The sequence below is a fragment of the Mastigoproctus giganteus genome, chromosome 10 (assembly GCF_048544385.1).
Source record: "Mastigoproctus giganteus isolate SK-2022 chromosome 10, ASM4854438v1, whole genome shotgun sequence".
Classification (NCBI taxonomy): Eukaryota; Metazoa; Arthropoda; class Arachnida; order Uropygi; family Thelyphonidae; genus Mastigoproctus; species Mastigoproctus giganteus.
The window spans coordinates 214,838,538-214,864,490 of NC_143584.1; the positions used below are offsets into that span (position 1 = coordinate 214,838,538).

Sequence of the window (25,953 nt, forward strand, 5' to 3'; positions counted from 1 at the left end):
CTGTATGCAGTACTGAAGGCAGAGCCTGGCCATTGCCTTATACAAAGCAAGAATCACCTCATCCCTACTAGCAAAATTCCTGTATGTCATTAACAAGGCCCCATGACCTGCTCTGGCTGCCTGTCTGCACTGCTCAGAAAACTTCATATCTGACTGCACAATTACCCCCAGGTCTTTTTCTTTCTCTACCACCCTCAGTGTAGTGCCACACAGTTGCTACTACACTCAGAATAGGATGAATAGATTGTAGGAAGTTTTCTTGAAGATGGCGAGTTGTTGATTACTGGAACAAGTTGCCTTCGTAGATAGTTGAGGTTGATAAGTTGAACAAATTCAAATTCAACTTGATAGTTACCTACGTACTGTTTTACTCTATTTTCACTTATTCTGTTTTCTATTTTTTTTTTTTTTTTTTTACCCATTATTCTATTTTCATTTTTTTGCTCAATTGTGGCGCTGTTGTCAGCCATATGGCTTGTGAAGGTGTGTTTTTGAAGTTTGTCGCTTATTGATGTAGGCTGTTATTGGCATCATGGGTTATTTTCCTTAATGAAAATTAATTTAGGAATGGAATATACTTGAGAGAAGTTGAATGTGACGCTTGAATTCCAGATTCTTCGTTTAATATTCTCAATCTCTATGGATGTTTATTCGCGAGATAGTGTGTAATCGCACTTTGCTTCTTATGATACAATTTTAGGGCTAAATGTAAATAATATTATTTACATAATATCATTGCTCATAATGAGAGCAGTTGCCTTCGTTGAGCATCTTGAATTCGAGTTCAGGGGGAATATTGCAAAGGATGCAATAACACTAGGAGATGCTGATAACGATGAGGTAAAGCTCGTGTTCTGATTCGATTTGGTTTCTTTCATTCAGTTCCCCTCCCCCTGTGTTATTCGCGGATGAAGCTGATGTATGCATCTCTTTCTAATTCGCTTGGGATTTGGCTGTGGCCTCAGGTTACATAATGATTTCATTAAGACTTGTGAGTGTGATTGAATGTAAACTATTAACGATTTCCAGAATTTTTATTTATGAACACCCTCAAGACAGCACCAGTTATCCTTTTAAATAAGTTAGCATTATTATTATTATCCATATGGTGCAAGGAAGCCTGAGGCTTTTGCTGCACCAGCCAAAGAGAGAGAGAGAGAGAGCGTGTATGTGTGTGTTAGAAGTAGAAGGGAATCACCAAGAAAGAGAAGAATGATGACATCCAGCTCAGGACCCTGGGTGTGCCAAGCCCATACTCACCAGATGTGAGCCCATTAGCATTAGTAGAGGCATATGATGCAAGAAAGCAAGCTTATACAGTATCAGCCAAAATAAATACATAATAATAATAATCCTATTTCACCCAACCATTAAAAAGTTTGTCCATTTCTTCCTTTAATTGATTAAAGTTCTTTAATTTATTCAAGTTCTTCCTTTAATTGATTAAAGTTCATAAAATTATTATAAAGTTGTTCCTTGAATTTTTTCAACAACTTCCTTGAAATTGTTGAAATATATTTTTACTTTTCTTTTTAAAGACTGTTGAAGTGATCAAAATCATTGTTTAAAAGCAGAACTAGGGGCAAGGCACATGACCAAGGCACCTTCACCAGCTTTGGTTGGATGAGTTAGAGGATTTAGTACTGTACTGTAAATTCACAGTTTACTTAAGGGAGGAGGAGGAGGCGAACATGGAAATTTGTCCACTCTACAGAAGTATCTTATCCTGGTTATAAGTTATATATTTTAAAAGAATTTCAGTACTCATGAGGTGATTGGGAGGGTGCAGGGACATCTCTTACTGTTATGGGCCAGATATCCTCGCAGCAAGTGATGTTATGACCATGTTGTGTTACTCTACCAAAAATATTCTTCTGTGTGCAGATTGTGCATTGTAAAAAAGGTGTTTAATCAAAAGGGGTGCCATTCAAAGTTTATAAATTTTAAAAATTAAAATAAAAGAACAATTAAAAATGAGAATGATTATTCTTGTTTTTTTTTTTTTTGTACTTTACTATGAACTTTACTTTTTAAAAGTTATCAGCCCATTATATTGTCATCCAAAATTTGCTTTCAGCCATAAATTATAAGGAACAGAATGATAGATATTTAGATAAAAATATTTTTTTTTTGTTGCCGTTGTAAAGTGTTAGAATATAGTTGTAGTTTTTTTTTTATTCCAAATTGTATCTTGTTATGTGTTCATTGAACAGTACAGAATATATTAAAATAGTCTACAGTTATTTATTATTATTTTTTTGAGGGAAGCACCAATAAAGACTTTGCACAAAGGAGCATCATAGGCATGTGTCATTCCTGATGAATAGTGTGAACAGAGCAAGTGTAAAAGCAGATGGGGGGGGGTGCATGACCAAGGCACACTCATCCAATCTTGGTTGCAAGAGATATCACAGATGATCAGAATGAGTCATGGAAAACTATTTAACGAGGCTTAATTGTTTGATGCCATATTATCAATTGCATATCATTGCATATGACATGTGCATATTTGAACATCGCAAAGTCAGCTGTATCTGATATACTGAAAAGAAGGAGGAACAAAGGTGATATTGGTGTGTGCAAATAGTCAGGTAGCCAAAAAAATTGTGTTAGAATCACTGCTCTGTGAAGAAAGTAAACTGAACAATACTCTTGGAAAAGGTTATGTTAGAGTTCCAGATAACCACAAGATATCAATAAGTGTAGCAGCTCTAGATGTAAATCCATTTAATATACTCCCTCCACATAAGGCCCCAATCACACCAACAAAACTAGACATCATTTGCAGTGATGCCTAGTTCTGTGGAACAGTGGATGCAGTTCCTATTGAATGAAGAGTCATATTGCATTGTTTTCAGATCAAACATTTGAGTATGGGCATGAAGAACACCAAGGGAACATCATCTACTACAGTGTATTGTGTCCACACCAATGTTTGAAAGAGGTCGGTTTGCATTGTGGGCTGGTTTTCATGGTTCAGACTTCATCATTAGTTGTAGTGCCAACAACCATCAGTGTTGAGTTGTATACTTTACTGTATCTTGGATAATGATAAATTCTGTGATTCCCACATCCTGACAGTTCTGTGGAAAGGGGTTCTCTGTGTTGTAGTACAATAATGCTCTAGCCCAGGGGTGGCCAACAAGTCGATCACAAATTTAATTTCAGTTGATCACGACGAAAATTTTAAATATACAGTCATCCCTCGATTTGTGCACCTTGTGCAATGAAATTTTTGGGATAGTAGATTGCAGCACATTTTGAAGGAAAAAAGTAGATCGCATCACATTAAGTTGGCCACTCCTGCTCTAGCCCATGCAGTAAGCAGTATAAAATCCTGGTTTGAGAAAAACCAGATTCAACAACTCGCATGGCTGCCCAGAGTGCAGACCTGAATTCAATCAAACACCTTTGGGATGAATTGGAAAGCCGATTCAGTATGTGGCCAATTATGCCCTTTTTGACAACTGAGCTGGTGACTGCACTTTAGGTTGAATAAACACAGATTCTTGCTGCCAATTGCAAGAAACTGATTCAGAGAGATCCACTAAAAACTGATGCTATAATTGGAGTCAGAGAACTCATTAATTTGTTCATGTGTTTTGTCAGATGTAACGACTTTGAAATAGCATACTTCATTGAGTAAATAGTGTTTGGTATGGTAACATACAGCAGTTATGCCGAGAAGAATGTGTAATTATTTTTGAAACCTCAGTTAATTTCCTTCACTTATATATTTGTGATATTCATTTAACTATTAATACTTGTTTGTGTGATGTTTCATTCCATAAAACAGCAAAATTGACACAATATAGTGATTGTTGTCATTGTTATTGGTTGCATAGAATGAGCATATTAGGCCATTTTGCTCTAGTCTGCTATGTTTCCAGTGTGTTCATGGGTTGACCTGCATGTTGTGCAGAGTGAAAAACCTGGAATAACTCACCTGAAAATCACGTGTGAGTATTCCCTCTAGTTAATCTCTCTAGTCTCTGACCAAATTTGAACCCAGGCCTTTTCAAAACCACTGTACCAACAATTTCCAACTGTAGTCTGTATAACCTTTGGGGGAGGGGTGATCTGTAGAGATACTTTGAGGAGGGTTTTACAAATATCCACACTTTATAAATATTTAAAAATTGAAAGAATTTAGAGCATGGAAACAACTTTGTTTAGCTTAGGGTTTCACAGAAAATTTTCCACCTCAAAATATATCCTTGTGTCACTGAAATTTGAGAATAACACTTCTATATATGCCGCCGTAGCCTAGTGGTCAGGTGCGCGGGTGCATGAGTACAGGTGCCTTGAGTGACCGGGGTTCAAGCCCGTGACTACTGAATACGGTGCTGTTTCTTGTATTCTATCTATCTGTCTATCTTGTGAACTCCTCTGACCGTTTGGTCGTCTCTGAGTATAAACAGAAAATTTATTTATTTATTTATTTATAATGTCACAGATTATGATATTCCAGTACATTAGTTGCCAAATTGTTTATTCAAAAATCAAATAACCATCCTTTAAATAAGAACTACAGTGTCCGAAAATTGTAGCATTACGTGATTAGTTAGGAGAGATAAATTCATACATTATTTCCGTATAAAGAGACTATGATTATTAAAAAAAAAAACATTAAGTTTGCCTTCCTTAGATTTACAATTACTGATCTAGGCAGTGATTATAATAGAATGTATTTAATTTTTAATAGTATTTTTATATTAATTGCTGAATTATATTAATGTGGTAAATTCTAGCATTTTCTTTACCAAATTTCATTTCATCCTTATTTTTTTTTTATTTCCCTAGAATACAGAACTGGTTGTTGCTAACCTTCAAGGAGATTTGGCAGTGTACAAAGAGCAGCAAACTCAGCAATGGGCAGAAGCACATGATTTAGGCATGGTAAGATTTCTTCAAAAGTATTGAAGAAATATCATATTACAATACTGATTGATTTATATACACTGTCCAAAAGTTTAGTATTCCATGATGTGCTAAGGTAGTGGTTCTTTCTATTCGGATTTTGTTCTTTCTATTCGGATTTTGTAACTTGTGATTGTTGAGGTGAACTTTTAAGGGTTTTTTTTTTTTTTTTTCAAATAGTTATATCTTCATTAAAAATCAGAATTTTGTGCAGCCAAGGAAGACAAAGTGTCTAATGTGGCAAGATAGAAATCAAGAAATCAAGGCAAGATAAGGAAGTCTTTTACGGCTGACAAAATTAGTCAAAAGAATTTCAGCACTAACTGACATATCAGGAAAAAGAAGGAAAAATAAAAAATAAAAGGAAAAAGAAGCTTTCAGAAGGCGAGTTATTTAAATTGCCAAATATGTTTCTATCTGCATCCGAAAAGTCATATCAATGATTTTGATAAATGTAATAATAAAGATGAGTCAAAATGACTTTTATTCTATAAAAAACAAACTTCCTATGATAAAGAAAATTCTCAAAAAACTAAATGAAGATAAAGAACATGAATGCACTGAAAGAACTTTATGATGAATAATTAAATGTTTCCAATTGATTCCAATTGAAGAAATGTTCAGTAAATAGAATCCTTTTAGAAGAACAGCTTGATAATGTCAATTAATAAATCCTTTTAGCTTGATAATGTAAATTAAATGGAAAAAATATGATTGCATAACACTCATACAGTTGCAAAAACATAGAGAAAATGTAAATGGAACCAAAGCGAAAAAGTTAGAAAAGCAGCTTTAGTTCCACAAAGTAAAACTTTGTCTATATATTGCTCATTCTGAGAGAGAATAATGATTTTTTCTCCTAATTCTTTACTTATATTTAAAGCCCAACCGAAGAATGGGGATTATCACTATGAAATGAATTAACTGAATTTTGAACATTATATAGAAGAAAAATCAATCCCAGTAGGCCCCCCAAGTGTGTTAGTCATAGATATTGTATTGACCCCATCATAATGTTTTTTTAGAAAAGATTCCAACATCTAACAGTAAAAATGTGATATGCAAAAAAAGAGTTGAGGGGATACACAAACTAATAGATTAACAATAGCCAGAGGCATTTTGTGTGCCTCCAGCTATTGTTAATCTCATTGTTAAGCTCATTGCAATAGAAGCAGTCTTGGACTGCTTCTATTGGAATGAGCAGCAGCCTTGAAAGCAAGTTGCTGGTGATTTCAAGAACTGGTGGGAGTCATGAAACAAGTATATACATGGGCTATGTTACAGTAACTAAGAGTAAGAACAGGTACCTGTATACTTGCATGTACACCAGTGCTAGGAGTATAGTAAAAGATTTGATGAATTTAAAATGCTGGTCAAGATGTAAAATGCAGACATTGTTGGGATTTCAGAGATGTGGTTGTCACTCAGATATAAGGGATGCAGAATTTTAATTTGGGGAGTACAATGTATACATAAAGGACAGACAGGATAAGAGGTGGGGGGGGGAGTTATGCTCTTAGTTAAGAAACACAAAATCTAAGGCAGAGCATTAGCATTAGTAGAGGTATACAATGCAAGGAAGCAAGCTTATGCAGCATCAGCCAAAAAGAAGGAAAAAAACCCTCTCATTTCACCCCTCCATTCATTCCAAATGTCTGTTCAGCTCAGCCTTAAATTTATTTAGATTATCAACTTCCACAACAAAAGATGGAAGTCTGTTCCACCAATCAACCACCCGCTGGCTAAAGGCAACTTTCTGCATATCTATTATACAACTGTCTTTCCTCAGTTTGAATCTATGTCCCCTCAGGTTCTTAATCTGAGCAAGAGAAAGAATCCCATCAGCATTCAGCTTGCTCAACCCATTCAAGGCCTGATACACCTCAATCAGATCACCTCACAGGTGCCTACTCTCCAGGCGCTGTAATTTGCAGAACTTAAGCCTTTCTTCGTAAGAACACCCTTTTTCCCCCTCACCAATCTTGTTGCCCTTCTTTGTACTCGTTCTAGCAACTCTACATCCTTCCTAAAATGAGGACTGCAGATCAGTATGCAATACTCTAGGTGTGGCCTGACCATTGCCTTGTATAACGGAATAATCACCTCCCTGTCCCTGCTAGCAAAATTCCTATATATCATTGACAAGACTCAATGACCTGCCCTGGCAACCTGTCTGCACTGCTCAGCAAACTTCATATTTGACTGCACAATTACCCCCAGGTCTTTTTCACTTTCCACCTCCCTGAGTGTATTACCACACAGTTGGTACGTTTAGCTTCGGCTACCCATTTGCAGTACTTTGCATTTGTCAGCGTTAAACTTCAGTTGCCACTTCTCAGCCCATTTTCCCAACTTATCTTGATCCAGTTGGAGTAGCATACTGTCTTTACTGTTGTTCTGCAAACTTGGACATTAAACCTGATACCTTCATCAATATCATTGATAAATACTGAAAACAACAATGGGTCCAACACTGAACACCGGGGAGCTCCACTAATAACATTTGTCCACGAAGAGCAGTGACCATTGATTACCACTCTCTGTCATCTCCCACTCAACCATTCCTTTATCCATTGTAGCAACTTACCCTTAATACCATATCTCTCCAATTTGTATAGCAGTCTTCCATGTACAACAGTATCAAAAGCTTTCCTGAAATCCAAGTATATGATATCAAAATTATTTTTGGCATTCAGTTCCTTTGTGACCACATCATAGTATCCAATCAAATTGGTCAGACAAGACCTCCCTTTACCAAACCCATGCTGTGTCTTAACTATTACTGCAATCTTGTCTAGATGATCCTGTAATGCTTCTTTAACCAGTGATTCAGGAATTTTTAACCAGTTTTTTTAACCAGGAATTTTTATTCTTTAACCAGTGCATTCAGGAATAAGTGAATTAGGAATAAGGGAAGAGGAATCCTCACATGACGATAAACAGAAACCATGAGTAGGTTAATTTTGATTTCTAAAAATCAAAAAATGGATTTCTGGACATCATGAATTCTGATTGAGTTTGCTTAAAAAAGAAAATAACTTAAATGCTTAATGCTTATGCATTATATATCAGTAGTAAAAGTATTTTTATAATTTATACTTAATAGTGTACAGAATATAAATATTTTATTTTGCTGATTTTAATTTTTTTAATCAATAAAATAATAAAATTAATTTTTTTGCAGGATATTTCCCAGAAAGCAGTTTATAGTAATTTTTTAATATTTTTATGTAAAAATTACATGCTTTTTTATGTTGTCTTTTCAGTATTTTATTGGATGTTTTGGGTTCTTTTGAATTTATAAAAAAAATTGTAAGTTTGTCTTTTGTTTTTCATTTCAAATAGCACTTTTCAAAATTTACAAGGACTCATACTAAAACTGTAGGATGGGCCTGACAGTATACATAAAAATATAATGCATTCTGTGCCTTCATACCAATAGCTTTAAAAGTTCAGTACATTAAACATTGGGACTTGCCCTGGAGTAACGTATAATGTGCAGTTTAAGCCATGCCCTCCTAAGCACAATGCCTGCTATATATTATATTTTCAGAGTTACAGTCTACAGAAAATTAAGTTCGACATCAAATGTCTTCTCAAACCACATATAGTATTAGAATACTATAGATTCCAATACCTTTATTTGGAGGTCACTATAAAGAAAATGTTTTTTTTTTTTTTTTTTTTTCAATTAGTGAAATAGTAAATCTATTTGTAAAAGATTTTTCCTGATGCATCTCTGTGTTTGCACATGCATGCATGCGCATTTCAAAATATAGTACAAAAGTTTTTCATAGTTACATATGCTGTTTACAAATTACTCCCCCAGTACAGCATAGTGCAGGGTGTTAATTTTAAATGTGAACCCAAAAACGCACAAGAAATTGCAATTTATTATCAGAATAATAGTTTATAAACATTTTAGTTTGATGGTTAGTAACTCCATCATTTTCCCTTCTGTTCTAGGGAAAATGATGGAGTCAGTGGTTAAAGAAGTAATGTAGAAGTAAATCGTCTCAGCTTATTACTTACTCATATCGCATTAAAACTATTCTTGTAGGGACGAAAACATTACTTATTTCACCTGCACTCTTTCACTTTTCATTTATCTAAACCTTAGTGTTTGAGCTGTTGTGCTATGGCTATTGAAGAGAAGATTAAAGCATATTGCTTTATCAGCTTCCCATTCTGTGCCATTGTTATGGAAGAGGTCTAATGATTGAATGGCCTTAAGTCACCTTTTTTTATTTTGCTATAGTTATAATGATGGATAAAATGAAACCTAGCAGTCTTTTATTTGATTGAATTTCTCCACAGTACATTATTAACTTGAAAATTTCATATAAGTTGATAAAAATTACACATAACTTTGTTATAATTATTCAGTAAGGACAGTTGATTTTTTTTTTTTTTGTCTTGCAAAAGTATTTCGCTGAAGCACATTCAAGTCATGCAATTTAAAATTGAAATTACAGTACATGATAGTTTGCTATTACTTGTTTATTGTTATTTGTTTACAATTAACAAATTGAACTTTTATTTACATTTTAACCACCAGTACTATCTTTTAGTCATTATAAATATTTACTAATATAAATAAATTCATTCATTAGTGCTTAATATTGATTGAAATTATGCTTCTCCAAAACTGCTCAACCATTATGTATATCTCTCTAATATTCGAAAAATTTTAAAATCCAGCACCTCTCAATCCCTGATGCCGCCAGATTTTAAAGAATGTACTTAGCTACAAGTACCGATCCTTTATGACTACATTTTGAGTAAATATTCTCAAGCATGTGCTGCAGTCATAAATGAATTTATTAAACTTGAATCTGTAAAAAAATTTTAATGAAAAAGAAGAAGGGTCCTTGGACACTAAAGTTTGAGTACTGCTGAAGCATGTTTAGTTCATTTCCTTAGGATTAATTTTTTTTAGATTAACTATTTAATTCTTGTGATCATAACTACAAATTACTTTTAAACTGCTTTTTTTTAGGTCACTTCAGTTGTAATTGGTGATGTTTTAAATGAAGGAAGGGTATGTATAATTTTTTAAATAACTACATTAATTCAAAAAACCTTATCAGAGATTTGATAATATGATCACAGGAGCATTTGGTATGGTAATGATGCCATTCAGCAAATGTTGCTTGCTAACCAGCAAAGAATATTGATAAGAATATTGCAACCACTGACCTGTGAGTTGAAATACTGATAAGCAAATACTGACCTTTGAGTTGAATAATGATAAGAATATTGCAACCACTGACCTGTGAGTTGAAAAAGAGGTCCCTACGTCTCGAAAGTTTCTTGTATGCTTATTTTATCATTTATTTGCTGTTTCACATATTATATTCTTATCATTTTTAATTTCTATACCATGCATTTTAATTTTTTTTATATCTTTTATGCCCACAATGGTTTTCTTTTATAGTTAATTTTTAAATAAATTGTTTTATATTTAGGTCAGTGGTTGCAATATTCTTATCAATATGAATATATCTGATACCCAAGGTCTCTTTATTATAAAGGTTATATGTTATATTTTAATTTTAAATAGTTTTTGAATTATTTCATTGCCTGCAATGAAATATAATCTTCAATCTTTACTATATTATTATTATTATTATTATTAATAGCCATATGGTGCAAGGAAGCCTGAGGCTTATGCTGCACCAGGAAAAAAAAGAAAATTCCCAAGTTGCCCTAAGAGAGAGAGAGAGAGAGAGAGAGAGAGAGTCAAAAGTAGAAGGGAATCACCAAGAAAGAGAAGAATGATGATATCTAGCTCAGGACCCTGGGTGTGCCAAGCCCATACTCACCAGATGTGAGCCCCCGGCATTAAATACAGAAATGTGTACAACCTTTAAATTTTTGTGTTACTAACAATAAAAACTAAGGATTTTTATTTAACATTTTAAATAAATATTGAAAAACATGCACGTGGTAGGAGAAATAAAATTCAGTTTTTCAGGATTTATTCTTTTGTATGAAAGTTATTTATTAGCATATAAAACTACTGGCTAATTATAGAGCTCCTTAAAAATATTGCAGCTATTAATTTCATTAGGATTACAATTTAAATAATGATTTTGTTGAATGGTGAATGTAAGTTTGAAACTAGTTTGGTTAAATTTCTACTTTGTTTTAATAATTAATGTAATTTTTTTTTTAGAACAGCCTAATGAGTATTAGTGGGGAAGGATGGTGTCATATTTTTTGTGTTAAGGATAGTAATAAACAGGTAAGAGCATAAAGAGAAAGCAGTTTCTTCTTTTAGAAATTTTAGTTTTGAAATTTTTTAAAAGTTACCAACTATAGAATTCTACGTATAAACGTATTTTATGTAAATTCTACGTAAAATATATATTGTACGTATTTTACGTACATAAATTAGAACATAACTTAGAATATATGCCTCCCATTGGTTGAAACTCCATATTATTCAAGTTTTCTTTGAATGGAGGAAAATGGGATGATTTTTCTAAGTGATTAGTAGAGTATCAGAATTTGGTAAGTGTTTGTTATGCTTAGCATTAGCATTAGTAGAGGCATTTGATGCAAGAAAGCAAGCTTATGCAGCATCAGCCAAAAAAAAAAAAAAAAACCACTTCCACTTCACCCCTCTGTTCGTTCAAAATACCTGTCCAGCTGAGCCTTAAACTTATTTAGGCTATCAACTTCCATGACAAGGGATGGAAGTCTGTTCCACCAACCAACCACCCGCTGGCTAAAGGCAAATTTCCGCACGTCTATCCTACATCTGTCTTTCCTCAATTTGAATTTATGCCCTCTCAGGTGATTATTCTGAGCGAGAGGAAGAATCCCATCAGCATTGAGCATGCTCAAACCATTCAAGGCTTTATACACCTCTATCAGATCACCTCACTGGTGCCTAGTCTCCAGACACTGTAATTTGCAAATCTTAAGCCTTTCTTCGTAAGAGCACCCCTTTGTTCCATTCACTAATCTTGTTGTCCTTCTCTGTACTCGTTCCAGCAGCTCTACATCCTTCTTGAAATGAGGCCTCCAGACCTGTATACAGTACTCTAGGTGTGGCCTGACCATTGCCTTATACAAGGGAATAATCACCTCCTTATCCCTGCTAGAAAAATTCCTATATATCATTGACAATACACCATGAGCTACTCTTGCAGCCCGTCTGCACTGCTCAGAGAACTTCATATCTGCCTGCACAACCACCCCCAGGTCCCTTTCATTCTCTACCACTGTCAGTGTAGTACCACAGAGTTGATACGTTGCTCTGGGGTTGCTGTTTCCCATGTGTAGTACTTTACATTGCATTTACATGCAATTTCTATCCTGCTTTGCAGGATAGAAATTGCATAATCATATTCTAATATGGTTACCCAGGAGATAATACAGGTTAGTAATGTATATAAATTAAAGAAAACACTTTTTAATCCCAGTTTCAGTCTGTGGTGAGCATATAATTCGGTATTTTAATAATCTTAATATTCTATATGCTACTTCTAACGATTGTCAATTATGCATTGTTCTGCTGTTGTGGAAGGGCTGAGATGACGCGTTATTATCATGTCAGCACTTACTTATTCTTTCAAACTTGGTGCTAGAACAAACAACGTGGTTGAAAAAGGTGTATTTCCCTTTATGTGGCACATTGAACACTCATAAATGTTGAATATGGGAAAGGTTGCTGTTTTACATGTTGCTTACAAAACAACTACTTAATTTCTCTTCCTTCTTTCCTTGAATTCTTTATTTGCATGTTGTTATATATAATGTAAAGTAAGTTCCAACACACACAAACACAAAATTTGTGTCTATATGTCTGTGTTGGAACTTACCCCTTTTCTATTCAGCTCTTCCATTTAAAAAAAAATAAAAAATTATTCAGTGATATATTTTTTAATAATGTTTGACATTAAAACAAATGTTGTAGGAGGAAGATAAACGAGCACTACAGTTACAAGTTTTCCATGTTCAAAGGCTGCCTGCCAACACCAAAGCATCAATGCTTGCTGATGTAGGTAAGAAGTAATTTTTCCAATATCTTTAATTTTTGAGTTATATTAGTTATTGAGTTCAGCAATTCTGACTGCCTACCCCATTGTAGGAGGAATGTTTATGAATCCAATAGAGAATGATAAAGTTTATTTATTTATTTTCTAATATACTGATATTTTATGTAAACATTAATTACAGCTTTATCAAGGACAAACAGTTATTATAGAATCTTGATGCTTGATGTAAGTACATCAAGCAGCAAGGTGTTTATTAGGTTTCTACAGATTAAGAATCTAATATTACATTAATTAAGTGTAAGTTACACTCTAAAATTAACCATGAAGATTATTCTCAAGCTCGTGCAATGGGGTGCACATCCAGATGCATCCCTGAGTTCGACCATCTCCCATCTCATTGAGGATTTAGCAAGTTTGGTAGAGCAGAAAAAGGCCATATGGGACAATTATAGAGTGGTGGGTGCTCAGATTCATATAATTATAAGTTGATTTGTAGCAAGACCACAGAGGAGATTAGGAGTGAAGTCTGAGTATGAGAAAGCACTGGCCAAGAGAGCCCAGAATGGTGACGAGGAGTTTTATTCATCCATAAATATAAAGAAAAAAATAGGCACACTATAGCCACAGCAGCTTTTGCACCATTAAACTCCCATACCACACACACAAAGAAGAAAAGAATAAATCAGATTCAATATTTGTTCAGTGGATATGGCAGATTCATAGATAATTAAGAAGATATCACTGGTGAGCTAAATAGATATTTTGTTTTAATTTTCATAGCAGAATGTTCCTTTCCAGGTGGGGAATATGGTGCCTGTATACCCAAGCTTATAGCTACATTATGTGATATTGTTATTACACAAGAGGATCCTACAAAAAACAATATTTTGTGTGAAAGTGAGTAACACCCTGGGTACAGAAATATTTACCCTAAAGAGGCTGTAAAGGAATGGACCAAGTCCTTGGGGTTAATTTTGAAATTGTTGTTAGACTCATGAGTAATTTCTTTGGATCGTATTAGTACCAATGTCTTACCAATACATGTGGTTGGGGGGGGGGGATAAGGACCGTAGAGGTTAGTTTAACTTCAGGCAGGGAAGGTAATGGAGTCTATGAAAGATTTGTACATTTGTACATGCTTAATGGGTGGTCAGAGAAATTACAGTTATTATTATTATTATTATTAGCCATATGGTGCAAGGAAGCCTGAGGCTTATGCTGCACCAGCAAAAAAAAAATCCCAAGTTACCCTCAGAGTGAGAAAGAGACAGACAGAAGTAGAAAGGAATCACCAAGAAAGAGAAGAATGATGATATCCAGCTTGGGACCCTGGGTGTGCCAAGTTACATTGAATGCTGCCAAATGTAAGGTTTTGGGAAATGGTAACCTGGGAATAATGTATACAACAGGCAGGGTATATCCAAAGGGCATAAATGAAAAAAAAAAAAAAAAAGCAACTTGGGTTCTTTAATAAGTCAGAGATGAACATTAGCAGAGATTAGCATGTACTGTAAGTAGGCAGCCAGGAAGGTGCATGGTGTTTTTTCAATGATTTGTTGTATTCCAGAGATTGCATCTGAATACCACATTCAGGTTTGGAGGCTGCATTTGAGACATGCATTTGAAACATGAGGCTGAAAAAGGCCACGAGAGAAATGCTTTGTTGGAGAATAGACCATCCCCAGTTTGTGATCTGAGGTGCATAGAGGACCACTTACCTTGACCGTGTACTTGGAAAGGTTTTTCATGAGAAAAAGATCAAGAGAGATCAAATATTCCTTTAAACAACTATGAATTGTCAGTTTTAACCTAATAAGAGATACTTTTCTGTGTCAAACATGATGATACATACAGATTTATAAAATGGAATTTATGTAGTCATATGTTGTTTGATTATTCGGATTTAAATACGTGGATTACCTTGGTGTGGATTATTTGGATAATTGCTGTTCTACTGCATACAGAGATATACAGAAAATAAGAGCACCATTTCTATGTATCCCTTATGTTTTGCACAGAAGGAAATGGATCAGTGTGCTTCATACGTGCATATGTTGTCACTATGAATATAATAGCAGTGATGGAAACATGGACGAATATTGAAATTCAAAGATGATGATTTTGTGAAGCTGTCTTTTGAAGATTTCTTTGGCTTAAATATGTTGAATTGTTTTTATGCTGTTAGTTTTTTTTTTTTTTTTATTGTGGATGGTTCATCTTGAATATCAGCACATCCTGCTTTTACTGTTTTAAAATATACTGGTACTTGTTTTCTGCTCATCACGTGTTCAATATACACAACAGTAATTGGTGATTTTCCGTGTTCGTGGCACTTATGTACTGATGTGATATGTAAATAAATACACATGAAATTCTCTATTCACTGTTATTGCTACATACGCTGAGTGATCACTGAATTATGACCACCTACCTAGTACTTCATAGGTCCTCCTTTTGCCCTCAGTACAGCAGCTATCCAGCATGGCATTGATTCAACAAGATGTCAGACACGTTCGGGAGGTTTGGCCAACCAAGCTGTGTGTAATGTGGCCAGCAATGCAGGTATGGAGGTGATTGGTATATCCAGATGCCTGATATGCCTTTCCATAGTGTCCTACAAGTGCTCTAAGGGATTGATATCAGGGGAGTTCAGAGGCCAATCAGTATGCTGGAAATATGTTCCTCAAACCATTCCTGCACAACAAGTGCCCGATGGCTCGGCACATTGTCATCTTGGAAGACACCATCGCCATTCGGGAGAAAGTGTAACATAGCAGAGTGTGCACAGTCAGCAAGCAGTTGACGATAGCAGAGACCAGTGATACGTTGTTCCACATGCACCAGGGGTCCCAGTTCCTGCCGGTGAAACATGCCCCACACCATACAACTGCCACCGCCAGCCTGCACTTTTGATACCATGCATGATGGATCAAGAGTCTCATGTTGACGTCAAATCCGTACACAACCATCCATGGTGTGGAGTAAATAACGTGACTCATCCAATCCAGCACACCTTCTTCCAGTCTTCTAATGCCCAACTTGCATGCTTTTTGCACCAGGCGAGTCTTTTACGCTGATGAACCTTGGTCTGCTGGTATAGCCCATACGTGCGAGCGTGCAATGCATGTTCATTCCAGATATTGTTCCGGGTTGGCCCACGTTGTATTGGGTAGTCAACTCTTCAAGAGTTGACTACCCAAATCTAGACACCAGCTCATCAAGTTCCCACAATCTGTCCTTTATCAAGGTCCGATAAATCCCTCCTTTTACCCATCAAACTCGAATTTTACTACCTACTGAACCACGACTAACTGCACACTCTCATATCTCTCATGGTCAATGGATTGCATTCACTTTTCATAATGGTAGTCATAATTCAGTGATCACTCTGTGTATATTGTTATTTCTTCTCACTGTATCACTATATCAGGTGTTGGCTGCTTTCAGTAGCCAGTGCCTGAATATTTTTTAGGCTATATATTTCTTTATGATATTTTTTAGACAAAAATAATATGCTTTCACAGTAAGAACATGGAATGTTTTATATCATGACAGTGATGCCAATTATAAATCAGTGCAGAAATAATATGTAGCATTATGATTTTTTGAAATATTTTGACCTATTTTGAAATGATTTCCAGATTGTGATGGAGCTGTAGAACTTGTTTTGGGTCTTACCGATCGTGTTGTGCGCACATATCGTTGGGTAAAACTTTCACAGGTAGATGTTTTGAACAAAAATTTTAATTTTTATTGTTTAATAAGGTTTTGTACTTACTTCTAAGATATAGTTTTCTTTGTTTTACTTCTCATAATTCAAACTGTGCACATAAAAAAATTAAATTGCAGAATGTACACTACCCCAACCTTTAATATCAACACACATCCGTTGACAGTTAGTCACGTCATGCACAACTTTGAAGTGACACTAGTAAGACTGAATGCAACATGCCGTGATTGATGGATTTAACAGATTTCCATCATGGAATGATAATATGAGCACATAAACAATCATTCTGTATGTGACATTTCAGCAACACCAAAGTTTCTTAGGTCAACAATTGGAGTGATCTACAGATGAAAGCAGACTGGTGCTAAAACCATCACAGAACTACCTGGGAACCTGCAAGGAGCACTGCAAAGGATTGTCTGCTTGAAATGCAGGTCAATGTTGCTGCAGCATACACATGCGTGCACGCGCGCGCGCACACACACACACACACACACACACACACCCTCATTGAAGCAATTGGGACCATGTTGACACTTGTACAGTGTGTAGAATGCTGCATGATATGGGTTATCATGATCATGTGGCCATCCACAAACCACTAATTATACTGACTAATGCCACATGTCACCTAGCTTGGCATAAGGCCTGCCACCATTCTGTATCAGTAAGACAATGCTCCATGCCATTTTGCTTGTGTTGTGATGGACTGGTTTGAGGACACGAGCATTGAAAAGTTGGACTGACCAGCCCATAGCCTTAACCTCAATCCTGTAGAAAACCTCTGGAATGAATTGGATTGTCAGGTGCATGTGAAGGGAGATTTCTCTAAAAACAGCCAAACTGGTTGCTCTTTGAAGGCCAAGTGTTGCAAAATATTGGAGGACATTACATTTGCAAAACTGGTGGAGTGTATTTCACAGAAACTTGAGGTTTCAGCATGTTATTAGTTTTCTGTAAATAAATGTTATTTCAAAATATAGACATGTCCAGATATTAAAGGTAGGACCATGATTATTCAAAGTAGGCTTTCAAGTTTTAAAAATAATTTAAGAAACATTTTACCATTTATCCTGATTTGTCATAGTTTATATAATAAAGTCCACTGGAATTTAAAAGTTAAACGACAAGCATAAGAAACTTAACATCTCAAAATATATTCCCTTTATTTAATAAATGTTTTAGAAGGTATATGTTTTTATATAAAATAAAGGAATGAACATTTACAGAAAAAAAAATTCATCGGTAATATATTGACTCAAGTGCATGTGTGAACTCGGTTGATCATCTGAGCTCGTCATCTTTTTTTGATTATTGGCAGTACCTAACACTGCATTAATGTTCTGATTGTTTAAATACTTGAATACTTAAACAGTTTGATAATTAGTATTGCCAAGATGTGAATATAATTTTTAATTTCATACTGTTTGGAGTTTAAATTTACACTGATAAATATGACAGTAAGACGAAAAACATTGAAAAGATTCAAAAAATTGAAATAAAGAAGTTGATGGAATCCATATCCTTCTGTTTAAAGAATATAAATTTGGCTCTCTTGCCTTAGAGAGCATTCTTAAATATAATTTCATAATTTTTGTTAGTTTCTGTCAGTTGTACTAATTTGAATACAAATACCTAGGACAGTTCACTTAGAATCAGTTCTTTCTGATTCGGTTCTAGTTGGTCCTTTCTCTCTTTCTTGTAATTAGCAGAAAAGTTTGAAGAAAAATTTCATGACCATTAGCATTAGTTGAGGCATATGATGCAAGAAAGCAAGCTTATACAGCATCAGCCAAAAAAAACAAAAAAAACTTCCCATTTCACCCAGTCACTCCAAATGTTTGTCTAGTTCAGCCTTAAATTTATTTAAGCTATCAACTTCCACAACAACAGATGGAAGTCTGTTCCAGCAATGGACTACCTGCTGGCTAAAGGCAAATTTCCACACATCTATTCTACAACTGTCTTTCCTCAGTTTGAATCTATGCCCTCTGAGATTCTTAATCTGAGCAAGCAGAAGTATCCCATCAGTATTGAGCCTGCTCAAACCATTCAAGTCCTTATACACCTCAATCAGATCACCTCACAGGTGCCTAGTCTCCAAATGCTGCAACTTGCAGAACTTAAGTCTTTCTTCGTAAACACACCCCCTTTTGTTCCTCTCACCAATCTTGTTGCCCTTCTCTGTACTTGTTCTAGTAACTCTACATCCTTCCTAAAATGAGGCCTCCAGACCTGTATACACTACCCAAGATGTGGCCTGACCATTGCCTTATACAAAGGGATAATCACCTCCTTGTCTCTGCTAGCAAAATTCCTATATATCATTGACAAAACTCCATGACCTGCTCTGACAGCAGTCTGCACTGCTCTACCCATGTGGAGTACTTTGCATTTGTCAATATTAAACTTCAGTTGCCCATCTGTCTAACTTTTCTAGATCCTGTTGCATTAGCATACTGTCTTTACCGTTATTAACAACCCTGCCAACCTTGGACATTAAGCCTGATATACCTTCCTCGATATCATTGATAAATACACAAAACAACAATGGGCCCAGCACAGAACCCTTGGGGGGCTCCGCTAATAACATTAGTCCATGTAGAACAGTGTCCATTTATTACCACTCTCTGCCATCTCCCACTCAACCATCCTCTATCCATTGCAGTAACTTGCCCTTAATACATACCGCTCCAATTTGTACACCAGTCTTCCATGTGCAACGGTATCAAAAGCTTTCCTGAAATCTAAGTATATGATATACTTGGATTTCAGGAAAGACTACATACTTCAATCCCAATGATAGACTACAATCATCTAATAGCTAGGAGATTGTAATTTGCTGATAGATGAGACTGACTGCTCATCATACAATTTTTCTTAAAAACAGTCATGGAAAACCCATCCAAAATGTAACAGTGGATTCGCTTTAAGCCCATAGCATCATACCACCGTCTCTTCTGCAGCAATTTTTATTATTCTTATGCTAAATTTCTCTTATAAATATCCTTTATTAAGCACTGATCTAGCTAAAGTAAATACTAAGCAGTGTAATCAATCCCAAATGTTAATCTTATGTATTAAACAATTGTTTTTTTTATTGTTAAAACTAAACAAAAAGGTTTGATGTCAAGTGCAATGTTTGTTACTGTATTTTTTAAAAAATAATATTTAAGCATAAAAATATTAAACAGTAGTACTACTGTGTGTGTACTAAAAATAAACTTTCAGAATTATCAAATTTTTATGCCAAACACAATTCCTAATGAGATATTTTATGAAGAAACCAATTTGGAGTATTATACTTTAACAGATAACAATGATCAGTTCAGCTATGTAAGTAAAAAATGAATTAAAGTGCAAAGTTTGACCTGCACACACACTTATTTTGGTAAGACCAAAGACATGATTAAGTTAATTTTTAGTTAAATCAGTTTCAGACTCGGTAAACATAGTTTCCTTTCCACTATAGACCAAGATAAGTTAGAGTGATATGCCTCCGTAGCCGAGTGGTCAGGAGTGAGAGTGCAGTAGCACACGCTCTTTGAGTAGACCGGGGTTCAAGCCCCTGACTGCTGAATACGGTCGATCTGCCAACCCGCACTGGACCAGCGTGGCAGATTATGGTCCATTTCCCTCAGCATGAATTGTTGAGGAGGCTTCCATCCTGCAGTGGGTTGATAATGGCTGCACTTTATCTTTTTACTTTTTTTTGATTAAAATACACATCCCTGATTTACATTGGATGTATTCCTATTAATGGCAATGTGTATTGAAACAATGTAGGTTGGACATGCTTTTTACTTTACACACATTTATGTGTTATAAAGTTTTTTCAACTCACCAACTTAATTTAAGCTTTACTCATTAAAATTAAAATAATCAATATTAAAACAGGAAAGCAATAAAATAGACACATATTATATTACAGTAGACTTTCAGAATAAAGGCACCTTCAGGGGTTCATGATGCCGTTATTTCGATTTTTTCTTTATCTAGAAAGGTTTATTTTTAATATATTTAATGCAGAAATAATGAGGCTAAATAAGAAAAAGAGAGATTAAGAATGCAATTTTATTAACTGCACATAGAAAACATAAACATGTTGATGATCCAGTGTTATATTCTGCTATTAATACGCTCCTACTTACACCCCATTCTTTTCTTTATAATATCAAGTTTAGTCTGCATGGGTAACCCAGTGGTATTGTCACCCTCCTCCCAACACTGGGTGGAAAAGGCCTGGCTTCAAATCATGTTGATGATGTGAGGAACTTTTATGGACTTTTTTTGAGTGAAAAAAACTGTGTTGTAGCTGAGTTAGTCGGTCTCAGACATAGATAGCAAAGTTTTTTCCCTAGAAACTGGGGCGAATTAGCCAGAGAACACACACAATTTACAGATACAATACACATGGGTATATGAAATAACTTACTGGGTGAGCCTAATGTAATAGTTTGGATTATATCAAGTTTGTCACCAAGTTTTAATGTTATTCTTCTTTTCTTCTCTGCATGAGATTTATTAACTTTAGGAGCTATAGTGAGGGATTTTTAATTTAAAAATAAACGTAAAGCGGCAGTATAACCTGTGATATCAGTACAGAATTCACTTTCAAAATGGCGGATGTAAACAAATACAGTAATCATGTGACTTGCTGCTTTCTTTTTTCGGCACTGCAAGACATCTGCACTGTATGTAAACATCCGATCTCAATGTGCCGTTAGCTTGAATGTTCTGTTATTTGGGGTGCCATTATTTCTACAATCTACTGTATATACATAATTTATTTACATACTTTATTAGTCATACTAAATTATTTACATTTTAAGAATACAAGAACAGAATTTTACTTCTTCCCTTGATAGAATTCATTACAGCAGTGCAAATGATCACTCAGTCCCTGACTGACTTGCTGCTCCCTGCATTGTTTGGATCATCTTCAACAAAAATGGGCATCCCTTTCTCAAACAAAATGAAGGCTTCAGTCATCCTTTTGTTATGAGTTGTTTTACTTGTAGTGCTGTCTCCCTGCATTTTCTCTTCCTCCTGCACTCTTATTCATTGTTATTATAACTCATTCAGATCCTCATTAGTCAATTAGCATCGTGCACTTCCAGCACCATATTACTTACTTATGTTCACTTTGTAGAAGCCAGTTCTACAGTCTTTAACTTCCAGCACACTGCTGAGTTTCTGCACAGTGTGAATGCACTCCAACCATATATTCTGCCATACACCATTCATTGTAGCCTGAACAACATCCTCCCATGATACTGCAAAGTTGCCTGTGGACTTCTTACTATCATATCTTCCACCAGAACTCCCAAACTGATGGCTGGTCTTCACTGTCTATCCCATTGATCAGTTGTTGCATTGTCTGCCAGAGATAATAGGCTTAGAATGTCATTGTGACCCTTTGGTTTATCGATTTAAAAAAAGCGGTTGTTTTGTTGGCATGAAAACAGCTTGTATGATGTCTGGGTCTTCTTTGTAATTAAGAGGTTGGCCAGGTGCATTGTCAAAAACAAGCAAGTCCCTATTGTTGAGAGTTTGTTCCATATAGTACTTCTTGTTGAGGAGAAGGAAGCAACAGAAGTTTTTTAAGTTAAATGACATTATATATCAAAAAAATGTAATTTAGAACAACATAAATTGGAGAGTATCTGCACTTCATATACTTTGTGTATTTTAAAAAACCTCCTTTTACAAAATAATTCTACCCTTCCTTTTTAATAGTTAATTGTTTGTCTATCTGTTAAGTCAGATATTTAATATATTTCTTAGTAATATTTTCAAATAATAAATGCACTTAATCAAACAAAAAGAGAAATCAGATTAATATAGTCAAAAGATGCAAATGAAAAAAAAAGTTTTTTTAATATATTTTCCTCTGTCCATGAAAATCATTCAGCTTTTATAGAATAAATTGACTTTAATCATGAGTAAAAAAAGCAGTTTTTACTTTTTTTAATGTAACTTTAATAATGTAACATATATTACATCACAGTAAGCTCTGTTAATATTACATTTAATCTTTATTTAATACAGAACCCTGGAGAAATTAAGGGTAAACTGGTAGGATTGCATAAGTGGGAATTTGCTAATCAGGTAAGTGTAAATTTATGTATGAGATTTCATAAGGTAATAAATATGTTTCTGTATTTTCCTGTAACTAAAGTTATAGGAAATTAATAGGGAAAAGTTAAATTTAATATTTATTTTTAATATCAGAGTATTTATGTAACTTTTTGATAGTTTTCAGAATGATTTGATATTATTAATACAATATCAAATTTGATATTATTAATATAATATCAAATTTGATATTATTAATATAAAATAGCTTTATTTATTTATTTTTTTTTTTTTTGGAAACTTTAATATTATTGTTAAATTAATGCCAGTCATGACTTAAAATAAAAATGCTAAGGGTTAGTACCTTTGTTAGGTTGGCACTATTTCCTTGAACCCTACACCTGAATGTATACCCAATATTCTTGTGGCACAGCCTGGAGGAACTTATATCATATTGGAATGTTCTTTAATTTCTTCTGATGAAGAGAATATTGCATCTGATGATAATAGGTAATTTTTTTATTTTTATTTTGAAAAATATGATTTTCTTTATGTTAATGTTAAATACATCATATTTTATGTCCTGAATTGTTAAAACCATAAGTCCAAAACGCATTTATACTGACACTTAAAAAAAAATTACCGTATTTGACGGCATATAAAACACATGGGCATTTAGGATGCACCCCCATTTTAGAAAGGAAAATTAAGGAAAAAAAGTTTTAGTGTATTTAGGCATTTAATATTTATTCTAATGCATATAGGAGATAAAAGCTTGTCCTAAACATGTGATCGGAACAGCAAGAAAAATACTAGTACTGTATAATAAAACATTATTTAATTATTATTATTAACTTACTAATACAGCAATTTAAAAGAGAAATAGAAGAATCTTAGCTACATTAGATAATATTTTATATGAAGCAAACTACCACTAGAATTGAAAATGAACAAAAAGACAGTGAGGGAATGGTAAAAAACAAGTGTTCTGCAAAGGGAGGGTTCAGTCATTTTGAAAACCAAAAAAAACATCGCCTTCAAATCCCAAAAACTCTTCCTCGCTAATGTTGGTATCACTATCTTCAAATAACACAGTGTCTTCAGTGCTGTCAAGGGCATTACTAATTCGAGTTTTGTTGAAAGACTTTATATAATTATTTTACCACTTATATTTCTCCAAGATTCATACACCTGTGCAGTGGTGGGCCTCTTCATTCTTCCTGTAGGTGTGAGGTTATGATCGGATTCTCCCATCCATTTGTTCCGCTGTTCTCTCATATTTTGCTTAAATGGCTTGGCTTGTTTATGGACACATCTAAAGGCTGCAGTTGGCTTGTCAGTCCACCAGGAATGACAACCTACCTGTGTATTCAATTCCCTCACGCTCTTTTTAATGACTTCAGTTCTATGGACTCTGAACTGGTCCCAAATGAGATGAGATGGTTTCCTTAAGAGATCACCAGGACACATTGCTCATACTTTTTGGAGCCATAAATTCATTCCAGATTCATCTATCCTTTTTGGATGAACATGAACAAACATACCTTCTGGAATTTTTTCCTTAGGTGGAGTTTTTCTTTTAAATATTAAAAATGGTGGTAGTTTTGTGCCACCAGCACAGCAGTTCAAAGCTACTGTGTATGTGTTTTCTCATGGTGGTTTTTATTGGCACCATTTTAGACTGTTCTTTGATATTCACACTTTTGTTGGATGGTGCATCAAAAGTTAGTGGGACCTCGTCCATATTTTCTATTTGGCCAAGTTCAAAAGAAGTTCGTTTTTGTGCCTTTATTACAAATTTATGGAATTCCAGTATTTTTTCTTCATGATCTGCTGGTAATTTTTGTGCAATTGATGTTTTTGTATGCATTGATAAACCATGCCTTTGCATGAATCGGTAACATCAATCTTCTGTTCCAGAAAAATTTGGAATTTCTCATCCTTCTGCTAATATCCTGGCCTTACGCATAATCATTTTGGTACAAACACTTCATGCTAGTATTTCTTTCATCTGCTACCCACTTTTACATCTTCTTCAAGTTCTGGCCAATGTGGGGTGGGACGACGAAGGTTATGTTTACTTTTTTTTAGCAGCTTGAAATTCTTTTTCTTTCTTCTGCCAGAGTGTATCATTTTTGCCCTAGGCAGTGGTCCAAAAAACCTTTCCGCAGCTCTGTTACCATGTTTTTTAGCGTGATTAAAAAACGTTTTTAATTTGTAGTTTTTTATCCGATAGTGTAACTCAACCTCTTTTCTCTTGCAACTATTTTCCAAAGGTAAAATACTTTAAAATAATGTCAAACTCCAAGATTAAACAATATTGTTACGAAACAGGGTTATGATTAAAAACAACTGGTATACAATTAACACTGTTCGTTATTTTATTTCAGTCACCCACAATGATTACAATTCACTGTCGTGATTATAGTTACTTCACACAATTAAAGTACACTGCCATACATGGAGACACACTCAACATCACAAAAGTCTGTGGCACCTCCGTAGCCAGGTGGGCAGGAGCAGCAGTGCATAGCACACGCTTCTTGATTAGACTGGGGTTTGAGCCCATGACCACCAAATATGGAGGATGCGGAAAGGTCAGGGAATGACCACCGCATATCCCCGGAGCAATATGGCCTTAGTTGCTAATGCTCCTAAAAACCAAAAAGAACATAATAATAACAAAAGCCGGCGTAGAACTAACTGTCCTGCTGGTTGTGCCACTTTTTAAAGGATCGGCAAACTATTGAGAAACCTGGAGAAGAATCTTGAAGCTTCCATCGCCTTCTAAGGCTTTTCCTGTGTTCCCTGGTTTCAAAACTTCTTGGAACTGATTCCAAACAACTCTGCAAATCCAAAAGTGACCTCGGGTGTCCCGTTCTCCTTCAGAAATGAAAATATTCTGACCGACTGGCAAAATACAACCTGCCTAATGCCGATGAGGGAGGGCTCACTTTCGCATATAGGACGCAGGGTGATTTTTCAGGGCATTTTTTTGTAAAAAAAAGTGCACCTTATATGCCGTCAAATACTGTAGTTTAAATCAAAAAATTTGTTTAAGAATACAAAATGGAAATTTTAGTTTTGTATGCTAAAGACTTGTACTTTCTATTAGATTTAGAGGAATTTTGCACCCCATACAGTTAAGCATAAATATGTAATTAATACAATTTGGAAAGTAGTTTGAAATGAATGAGAAATTGCTTAATTTTCTAA

General features: G+C 34.8%; 1 protein-coding gene across 2 annotated transcripts in view; it reads left to right on the plus strand.

Moving 5' to 3' along the window:
* Positions 1 to 575: 575 nt before the first annotated feature.
* The window catches only part of LOC150079894 (KICSTOR complex protein ITFG2-like), a 39,665-nt gene continuing 14,287 nt past the window's right edge, over positions 576 to 25,953 (plus strand). Inside the window, exons 1-8 of one of the 2 annotated variants that reach the window (XM_090382740.1) lie at positions 576 to 840; positions 4,804 to 4,899; positions 9,920 to 9,961; positions 11,099 to 11,167; positions 12,848 to 12,935; positions 16,571 to 16,650; positions 22,711 to 22,770; positions 23,111 to 23,247. In XM_090382740.1, the coding sequence (XP_090238866.1) occupies positions 745 to 840; positions 4,804 to 4,899; positions 9,920 to 9,961; positions 11,099 to 11,167; positions 12,848 to 12,935; positions 16,571 to 16,650; positions 22,711 to 22,770; positions 23,111 to 23,247 (668 nt within the window). In that variant the 5' untranslated portion in view covers positions 576 to 744. The remainder of the gene's footprint in view (positions 841 to 4,803; positions 4,900 to 9,919; positions 9,962 to 11,098; positions 11,168 to 12,847; positions 12,936 to 16,570; positions 16,651 to 22,710; positions 22,771 to 23,110; positions 23,248 to 25,953) is intronic. The other variant, XM_090382741.1, reaches the window with a different exon arrangement.